The sequence below is a fragment of the Pleuronectes platessa genome, chromosome 14, assembly GCF_947347685.1.
Source record: "Pleuronectes platessa chromosome 14, fPlePla1.1, whole genome shotgun sequence".
NCBI lineage: Eukaryota > Metazoa > Chordata > Actinopteri > Pleuronectiformes > Pleuronectidae > Pleuronectes > Pleuronectes platessa.
This window is the reverse complement of record NC_070639.1, coordinates 3,209,485-3,220,000: the sequence shown is the minus strand read 5'-3', so window position 1 is coordinate 3,220,000 and position 10,516 is coordinate 3,209,485. Positions and strand designations below refer to the sequence as shown.

General features: G+C 38.4%; 1 protein-coding gene across 1 annotated transcript in view; it reads left to right on the top strand.

The window, feature by feature from the left end:
- Positions 1 to 10,516, top strand: part of kalrna (kalirin RhoGEF kinase a) — a 125,553-nt gene that overhangs the window by 23,452 nt on the left and 91,585 nt on the right. The window contains exon 2 of the mRNA XM_053439649.1: positions 8,885 to 8,959. Coding sequence (XP_053295624.1) covers positions 8,885 to 8,959 — 75 coding nt within the window. The remainder of the gene's footprint in view (positions 1 to 8,884; positions 8,960 to 10,516) is intronic.

Here is a 10,516-nt window from a genome sequence, read left to right as displayed (position 1 = left end):
CTGTAGATAAATTGTTTGTCACACACACAAACACCACGAGCAGTGATGTCACTGCCGCATGTGTGCATGACCTTGCAGTGAAAGAAGAAGTGAGACACTCTCATTCTCAAATGTTTATCACCATTTTCATTCGGTGACGTGGGAATAAAAGTTTCCTTAACATTTTACTCCTGAGAAATGTGTGTGTACACGTCTCTACAGGGTTATGTGGACAAATTTGAGCTTAAATCCATGGTTGTGAAGAGGAGACTTTTTTTGACTGCTCCTCTCAACTTCAAAAGGCTGTTTGAGGTTCAACTTCATACAAAAGTAGACGTATAGTCCAGAATGCGAAACCGATGCAAAAGAACCTGAAACCTCTAAACCTGTAAACCTGTCTAAAAGAAGTCAGTTTCTATAGAAGTCTATGAGAATATGACTACTTCTCAGTTCATTTATAACGTTAGTACACATTTTCCTAAAGATTTGAAGACTACGTATTTTTTTCAAGTCTTCTTAAATAAAACTGATGTTAATTTTGTACAGTATGGTCCATTTAGAGTCAAAATAGTCCATAAAGCACTGTAGGCATTGGGGGTGTTGACTGTGTTAGTGTCAATTAGTACCATCCAATGGGTGCAGGTGTAGGTGGGTAAGCCTCCTCGATCTCTCAGTCAGCCCCACCTCCCTGCTCCTCCAAATATTGATAATTCTGGTTAAACAACAAAACAAAACTGCGCTGGACAAAATGTCATAAGGGTTTGTGTTGTGAAAAGGTCGCTCACTTAAGACTAGATTTCTAGCAGGTTAAATATCTCAATGAGTTCGCCACTACTACAATGAGGAGGTTAAAGAAGATAATCGAGAGCAGTAATATCCTAGATGAGATGAACGTTGTAATGTTTGAATGATTGATGCATAAATCGTGATTAATAAAAAATCGATTTAAATTAAGTCAAACATTATTGTCTGATCTACACTGTGTTATGTTAGGAAATATAATGAAACACCATTTAACAACATTTATAAAATTTGTGGTCAGATATAGAACCATTATTTATATTGGCTCTTTTATTCTCTAAATGGGTCATATATTTGTTCCCATAAGTCTATGTAAGAAGTAGTCTGCTGTGGTTCAACTTGTCTCAGTGCAGTTAAAACTCCACTGAGCGAAGTTTGAACTCACGAGCAGCTCCTGCTCCTGAACGCAGCCGACCTCCCTGGACATGGATAATTACTTACTGCAAGTCGTTTGGGGAGTTCAGAGGTAACCATAGCAACCTGTTGGATACATGCATCAAACAAATGGGGCACACTGTTGATGTAACACACACACCCACACCCCCCCCCCCCCCCCCACACACACACACACACACATTACAGCAACATCGCTTCCCACTAGCAAATTAAAAAAACATGAACATTCTCTGAGAGACTTTTGAAGACTTCTGTGTGTGTGTGCGTGTGTGCGGTCGGGTCTGGTCACAGTGGTTTTTTGTGTAGTTTTATTCCTTTGAAACAGTGTAAGGCACTAAATCAATGATATATCACAGAGACACTGTATTTCCCTGTGTGTGTTGGTCGTACTTCTCTTTAGATTAACTATATACTTTTATTTTCAAGTAGTTTTAGCAGCTGTTGGCACTAGTATTTCTGGTTAATCTGCAATATAAATTATTTTCTATATCCAGCTTTACTTATTCCAAATTACCTGTAATAAGTCGTGGACTTATTACAGGTAAAAAACAGCGGCGTTTTCATTCTGAAAAAAAGCGTAGGTGAATAAGCCGGTGGACGAACTTTAATCGGACTGTTGAGAAAAAAATCCTGAGTTTCTGTGAGTCACTCAGAAAACTCTGCTCCGACCCGAGACTGAGCCGAGTCGCTGCTCGGCTCGTTTAGCTGCTGACGTGATCCAAAGCAGGAGTCGGGCTGTCAGGTTTAACTTGGGATACACACGGCACATGATGATTTCCAGAGGGAATATAATGCAGAACACAACTTGTTGCCAACAGCATCAGAGAGGATCAGACTTTGAAACGGTGCTGATGCTGGAAAACGCTAAATGTCTTGAGTTTGGACACTTCAGAAAATCAAAGCTTTGTTTGTTATTTGTTTTATTTTTTATTAAGGTCACATTATCACATTATCTCACACTATAGTACAAATAATCTCTGTCTATATGGAGACAAATGATGTATTTACATCCAGACAGAGATTCCTTGAACTATAGTGACTTGATATGATAATCCAGGACTATGATGTTGTCTTTACTTGTTCATTGGTGTCACTGGGTTTGTACTAAACTGCTTACAGACCTGCACAAAGGACATATTACTGACAATTTCCAGAGGGGCTGAATGTGAGAACGCAAATGTCCGAGTCATTTGCTCCAGATATTTTCTGGATCTTTTCCAGCAGCCCACTTGTAAAATGTCCAGTAAATATCTGAGTGAGTCCATGTTGAAGACTGTGAAAGACATATGTTCATGTCGGAAAAACGGCTCAATACTTTTGCATAGACCATTTTTTTACAAATTAATTTGAACATTTATTGTTATTTGTATCAAGTGTCCAACATTTTTTTTGGGGTCGATGACTTTCTTAAAATTTCAGGTTGTATTTATTTCCAACAGTAAAATAAGTAATAGGTCGACCCTCATGTAATTCTGCCTCTAACCTCTCAGGATAAAGCAGCAGGAAGTTTCAGAATGTGACCTGCTCTGACCCCAGCGCTCTTCGCTCTATGTGGTGATTGAAACAGCTTTTAATTTGAATTCATTGCTCTCCTTCTTGCTCGCATGTAAATGAGACCAGACGCACAGAGGAAAAAGCTTTTTCTGGGCTGTCACTCATTCACGGTCATTATGACTTATTCACTGAGTGTTTTTATGATAACAAGACGACGCACAATGAACAGCACAGCCGGGCTGTTTCCTCTCGTCGCTTAGCAACGGCTGCTCAGTCTGCAAACCAACCAGCGAACACTCTTGGTAAATTTCTCTCTGATGGCTGTGAAATCATTTCCACTTCCTCAGGTTTTGGGCTGTTCATCCCTTATGAAGAAAATAAGAACCCAAGTGACTAAGAAAGTATTCAAATGTATGTTTTTGAGATTTCACTAGAAACACCATTAAAAAAGCATCCCTTCTTTAAACTTCCCTTTTTCTATTGTTTATCATTTTCTGACGAATTTAAGTTTTTTATTCATTATTTATATTATTATGATATCACTGATTTGGTAGTAATGGTATCACTACACTTATCTACCAGTCACACACACACACACACTCACGCAGACACAGACACTGTATGTCAAGTCGTTTCAATGGCCCAAAGTTGTTTAGTCTCTTGTGTTTACCTGCCATATGCTGTTGTAATTACTGCTCTATTGCTACTGTACACACACACACAAACACACACACACACACACACACACACACACACACAAACACTACGCATGTCTTTATGTCGTGAACTTCTCAGATTGAAAAAACTCATGTTGGATCAAAGGTTTGTGTGTGTGTGTGTGTGTGTGCGTGCGTTTCTGTGTATGTGAGAAGGAGCAAAGACAAAGACGAGTGACAACAAAATGTGTGTGAGAGTTGTTTCAAAATTGCTTTAAGCTTTAAACTGAACTTGCACACTTTGATCCCTTATTTAACTTTATATCCATGAAATGTGTTTGGTGAGTGAAAGAGAGAGAGAAGAAAGACGGAGATGACAGCAGATAGATGAAGAGAGGCAACATGTTCTGTCTTTTGGTCCTTTCTCAGTTTTCCTTTGGGAGCTCACTGACGATTTGTGTTTTTAACTTACTTGATGAGACAAACCTCTGCTGTCGTACGATCACATGAAAGAAAAAAAAGTGAATGCATCATGTTCATCTGGATTTTAATCTTACATCCTCTCTGCAGTGCTAATCATTATATTACTGAAGGTAAACTGACATCTGTGAAAACCTGCTGCGTACTGTTGAATGCAGTTTTCAGTTTGATGTATTAACACAGGTTTTCTGTAGCTGTAGTTTCAAACCTCCGAATTTCTGCCTTCATTTTTGATTCTCGAACATTTAAAATAGTTCAGACTTTGGGCTCATTGGAAAGTGTTTTCCCACTGTTTTCATTCAGAGTTGTGCTGGCATTTCATATTAGTGTGCCAAAGCCAGAAAAGGCAAATGTGAAAATGGCGACGTGACCAAGTGTGGATGAGACTGAATCAGGTTTTAAATTAAAATTAAACTCATCAGAAACATGAAGATGTTAAAAAATTTCAGTGGGATAAGAAATACCTAAAATGACAGAAACCAATTATATAGCTTGTATTTTTTCTTTTGGCCCATGTCCGGTTCACTAACACGGAGGAGGCAGGTTTTATGACCTATACTGCAGCGAGCCATCAGGGGGCGATCCATCATTTGGTTGTCAACAAAGTCTAAACCCTCTTTATTGAATCATCATCCTCTGCTCACATTAACTGAACCTCTCGGTATTAAAAACACTTGGAGAGGTATCAAAAAGAAGGCCCATGTGTTTTAGTGCAGATTCAACACTCGGACACATTTATTATGAATATGAAGCATATTTAAGAAGTGATGAGTTAATATCAACAGCAGCTGTGTCCGTCCGCAGACCTTTTTAGCAGCAGATGAACAGAGCAGAGCATCATGGGGCTTCTGCTGTTCCAGCGACAAAGTGACTGCTGCAGAGAAGTAAAACAACATCATGGACAGCTGTGGTGCCGGAAAGCTCCGTCTGAATAAACGTAGTAAAAACACTGACATTAATATTTATATTGATCAATTTACCATTCACTCATGTAGCCAGTGTTTCACATTGTGTGGAGTCTAAAGTTTGTCATTAGCAGTGGGAAACATGATGCATCCCGACTTATTTAAAGATCTGTCCTAAGACAGGGAGCACACAACTGTGTGATATGTGATTTTCACATTATGGGGAGTCAGCAGCGCTCTGTGAGAGACAGTCGGCGTCAGCAGGGACACTCAGCAGACAGACTGTGAGCTGGAGGTTTTGAAGCCTTGGAGCAATTTGAGCCTCTAGATTCAATCCGACATGTTTGTTTCCTGTGTTTGGAAACAGACGATGATGATGATGATGGGTTATAAGAATCCACAAATATAAAGATCTCAGGGTAAACTCTGTCCATCTTCCTCCCTTTTTCTCCTACTCTTCTGCGTGTCACACAGTCACACTGTCACGGTTTCAGTTTGAGGTGTGAGTGCTGAAGTTGTGGTTGACAAAAGGTTAGATAAGGATATGAGTCTCTAAAGAAATTAATGTAATGCTAATGCAAATTGTCTTGTACCTTTGTGCAGGTGTGTGATTGTGAACATATTGGCAGTTTAAACGATTTCCATAATATCTTATCCTTTTCATCACTCTCCTCATTTCCTGGTGAGAAAGAACGAAAGAAATACACATGTTTACAACAACAATTCATAATAAAAACATGATTAATGTGATCCACCTAGTCACCTAGAAATAGCATGTGTATATAGCATGTGTATATTAAAATTTGTATATTACAATGTGTATATTACATGTGTATATTAAATGTGTATATTACATATGTATATTACAAAATATATTATTTTACATGAAACTCTTTTTGTGATGATGACAAATGAAACACAGTGATACTTTTTTAGGTGTTTTGAGTCCAGACGACATTTTGACGATATCAAGTTGCAAAGTGTTGCTTGAATAAACACATAGTATCTCAGGTCCCTGGAGGAAATAACTTAAAATAACAACAAACTATAAAATATTCATCAGCTCAAACCACAGTCCTAAAAATCTCTGGATGATCAGTGATTTTATTGCAGTATTTTGGTTCGGACTGCAGTACTTTTGCTTGGTTGGATAAATAAACAACATGACTCAAGCCTGTGGACTGGAAAAGCTGCTGCAGGAAAAGGCAGAGGTTGAGTAAAGAGACTTTAAGGATCCATACAGGAACAAACCTCTGCTGGTGAACAGAGAAAGCTGCAGGATCATAGCCAATCCCAGCTATGACTCACCATCGCTTTCCTGTCAAAGTTTGTGTGTGTGTGTGTGTGTGCGCCCGAATAAGACTGACAGCTTCCTGTGCGTGTGTTGAAATGACAAAAGCTGTTTCCTCCTTGTACAGTAATGGAGAAATGAGAGACACACACACACACACACACACACACACACACACACACACTATATGTTTTATGCTGTTGGAGAAGTGTGGATGTTGGCAGCAGATTCGCTTCTCTCTGTTCTTTCCTTTATTTCCTGGAAAAAAATCACTTTTCTTTCTATGCAAGTCATTTATATTTGAATAGAAAAATGCAAACACAAATTGATCTCCAGTTTGCAACCAGTCAATTGTGTCTCCATCCTGGAGGGACAATGTTTTACACATTGTTGTGGTTGTTCTGGATCCATTCATTCAATGTTCAATCATTCAGGTGGTCTGGTTTTAAATAGATTTTACTGTAAGTTCTTACTGAAGGTGCAGGTTTATTTTTTAACATGCATAACAGCTTTGTTCCTGTTGGGTTCAATTCCAGTTCTGACTTTGCGTCAGAATGGCATCTGAAGGAACCAATTATGATATGATTTTGATTCTAACCTTTTTTTTAAATGGGATGCCTACAAAACTCAAATGGGCTTTCACTTTTAACCTTATGAGCTGTTATAGGAGCATTTTTCATTTTCGCTCTTCTCCCAGGGAATAATTCATGAATCTTGATCGAAAATAAGTGTGCAATTTGGTGCAGCTTGATTGAACTTAAGGAGACTGTTGGGCCACGGGGAGATCTGTGCTCTAATAAGTGACAGTCTTTCAACCGATGATGTTGATTATAACAAAGGATGAGTCGGTAACTGTTCCGACCCTTTGTCTGCATTCCTTAAATTTTAGTGGGTACTGTTTTGGCCCATGTCTCATTCTAGTTCAGTGAAAATCTGTTCTGTAGTTTGTGACTAATCCTGCTGACAAACAAACAGAGACACAAACAAACAAACAGGGGTGAAAACTCTGGAGGTTAAAAATAAATAATGGTGTGAATAAATGCTGGAGGGCTCCACATGTCATGACTGAAAACTTCAGGAAGATAATTTTAGCCCAGGTTTTCACCAGAAAGTCCCACTGAACATGAAACATATGAAAACGTAGTATTTGTTTGAACAGGGTTTTAATTGTTGACATATTGTGCCTGGAAAACATGCATGAATGAACACATGGCATGTCGACTACAGTAGAAATAAATATAAGTGTGACACCACAGCTACGCTGCAGTTATTTACGCTGAGCCTCTTTAAAGGGCCGCAACAGTGGTTTAGCATGATTTATTTTATTTACTACAACTCACAGAGACTTAAAGTCTCAGCTAACGATTCTGCTGTATGTTTATGATTATAATTTTTTTACGTTTCATTCCAGGCATCTGGTTTTTATTAATTTCTTTATAATACAGTGTCATTAGCAACCAGCTCAGAAGATTTAATGTCATCAAATCAAAGGTGCATTAACGCTGCATGAAAATGCAGACTTGTACTGATGCATTCTGCAGAATTATTGCGACTTTTACTCTTTATTTTGGACATTTGGTTTTCAAATTCATACTTGAGCCATTTTCAAGAGTCTGTCATGGAACATCTTGACTTTAAAACCATACAGCGACCATTTGAAAATAGTTTTTTAGAAAAGTTAAGTGGAAATAATTTGTGGTCGGTGAACTGAAACTTTCCAAAACACCACCACCACAGCATCAGGCATAAATCAATAGTTTCTCTATAAACCACTGGCACACAGTCACATCAGCCAACATAAAACTGATCCATTAGATTATTAACATTGAGTGACATTGGCTGTCGTGACTAACTGGTCTGTCCCTGAACCACAGACAGCTCTGATTGGTCACGTGCCACCATCGACCTCTGATGTGACCTTGGTTCAGATCTCATCAAAAGCTGCATGTCTGGGATTGAATCTCACAGGATGCATTACAAAGATGTTAGGAAAAAAAAATTTGATACTGACAATTTTTTTTACAATTTATTGCTCATATTACCAAACTTAATGCGACCTATTTGAATATCAAAATAATCTCTTCACATTTTGGGCACTTATCTTATTTCATAAATATGAAGCAGGGTTCTAAAATGGAGGAATATATTCTGTGAGCTGGTGTCTCTTTCTTCAGTTTTTTTCCTTTTCCTCTGTTTCCCGAGATAGATTATGCCGATTTAGCGTTTTCAGTATGGAATGTTGTTGGAAATTGCGCGTCTCTGTGTGTTGTTTGTGGCCAGGACAGTGTGTCACATGCACACAAACACACACACACACACACAAACACACACACAAACACACACAAACACACACACACACACACACACACACACACACACACACACACACACACACACACACACACACACACACACACACAGCAGGACATGGGACATTTGGGCTTGTTTTCTACTGAGACAGGGAGAGAGGTGAGAGGGTAGAGAGAGCATTATTAAAAATGAAAGGGAGAGAGTGATTTCATAACATGACAGACGGACGACCAGATGAAGCGAGAGGGAAAGAAAGAGAAGAGATCACCAGTGGAATGAAATGAAAAATATGAGTTTAATCTAATTTCACCACATTTCCTGTAAAACAACTTGAAAAACACATTTCGTATTGGTCTTGCTTCTCCAGAACTTATGTAAAACAAATCACAAATGTGTAAACTGATAACAATGATGCCAATGACAATGAAACTGTGTGTTAGGGTCAGAAGTAGTGTGTAAAAGCAGGATTTCTGTGTGTGGGTGTGTGTTCTGTTTTACAGGAATGTTGATGTGATAATGGGATTATTGCTGAAAGCTCCACCCACTCAGTGTTTCGCTGTGTTTCTCTGCAGGCTCATTCAGGAATGAAGGCATCAGGGCGTCCGACGTCCTGCCTGTGTTAAAGGAGAAAGTTGCCTTTGTGTCAGGTGAGTTGGTTAAATCATTAAACCTTTGAATTCTGAGGCCACAGCATCCCGTCCAGGCCGATCCCTCAGTTCCACTGGTGTCTGTAACTCAGAGCAGTCTCTCATTCTGCTTTTCTCTCGTTAGTCTTGACAAATGGAGGTTTGTTTTCCATATTCCAAAACAAATCAACATTCTCTACCACACCTGCTAATTTTGCAATTTTTAAGGCCTGACAGTCCCCTTATGAACCCACATTTAAATGCACTAGATCAAGATCCATTAATTATTCTCTGAGAAATTAAGGAAAAAGTTTTTGAAAAAAGCCATATTTCATAATTTAAATGCAAATTAATAATTAATTAATAAATATTGGCCATTAGTTTTTTAGTAGTCCTGCTAACAAACAAACAAACAAACACCGATGAACACATTGCCTCCTTGGCGGAGGTTACTACATCTCCAATGAGAGAATACAAGCATGGCAGAGCGAGTACTTAAAGGTTCAGTGTGTAGAGTTTAGGGATATCTAGTGGTGAAGTTGCATGTTGCAGCGGAATACCACTCAAAATGTATTTAGTTTGTCCAGTTTGGGCTACTGTAAAAAACATGGGGGCCTCCGTAGAGAGGACCCACTCCCCATGTAAATATAAAGTATAGTAAAGAGAACATTTAAGGGTAAAAAAAAGTTTATACAATTTAGGATTATTAGACACTAAACCTTTAAGTCTTGGTTTAGACGTAGATGGACGACATGACAGCTTCCAGATTTGAGGCCATATGGGCTGAGACGTCATGATTGACAGCTGAGAGTGACTCACGATTGGTCAAGCCTGTGTGACCTTGAAACATCATGGCTGCCCACACTCCTTTGTATCTAGAATATTTTGGGTTCATTTTTGTCCATACACATACAATTCTAATAGGATTTTTGTTTCACTCCTCCCTTATCAGCTATCATCACAGAAAAACCCAAAGGTTACGTTCAGCAGCCAGGACTTATGGGAAACCGTGTTCATAAAACATAAACACGGAAAAAAACAGATATTAAGCTGTTTATCTTTATTGAAACATACTGTATGAAGGTAGCGATATGAGGTAATGCTGAAATCCAAGTCACTGGACTATTTCAGTCCGTGCAGGTTTAGTTTAATGTGATGTTGTCACAAAATGTATACATGATTTAAAATAAATCTAAATGAATTTAAATTGAATTAACTTTTCATTCATTAGTAGAAGGCATATAAACTTTCTCTTTTTCCTTTTCCAGGTAGCTCAGGAGTGACTGTGCAAAAGCCTAATTTATTCAACATTATACAGCTGCGATATATTCCATTACATTTTGGTTTGATTAATACATCGACCAGATGGCTAAGAATAAATTGCAAGTTCAACATTGCTGTGAACTGATTTTTTTCCAGACTTGTGTAAACCATCATCTGCAGCAGTATTGGATTGTTTTGATTTGTTGTCGAGATGATTAATTCTTAACTCAGCGCCATAACAATATGCTTTTAAAAGTTATTTATCATTGAATTATTCCAATAACATTGACTCAACACGGTGCGTTACAAACTTCA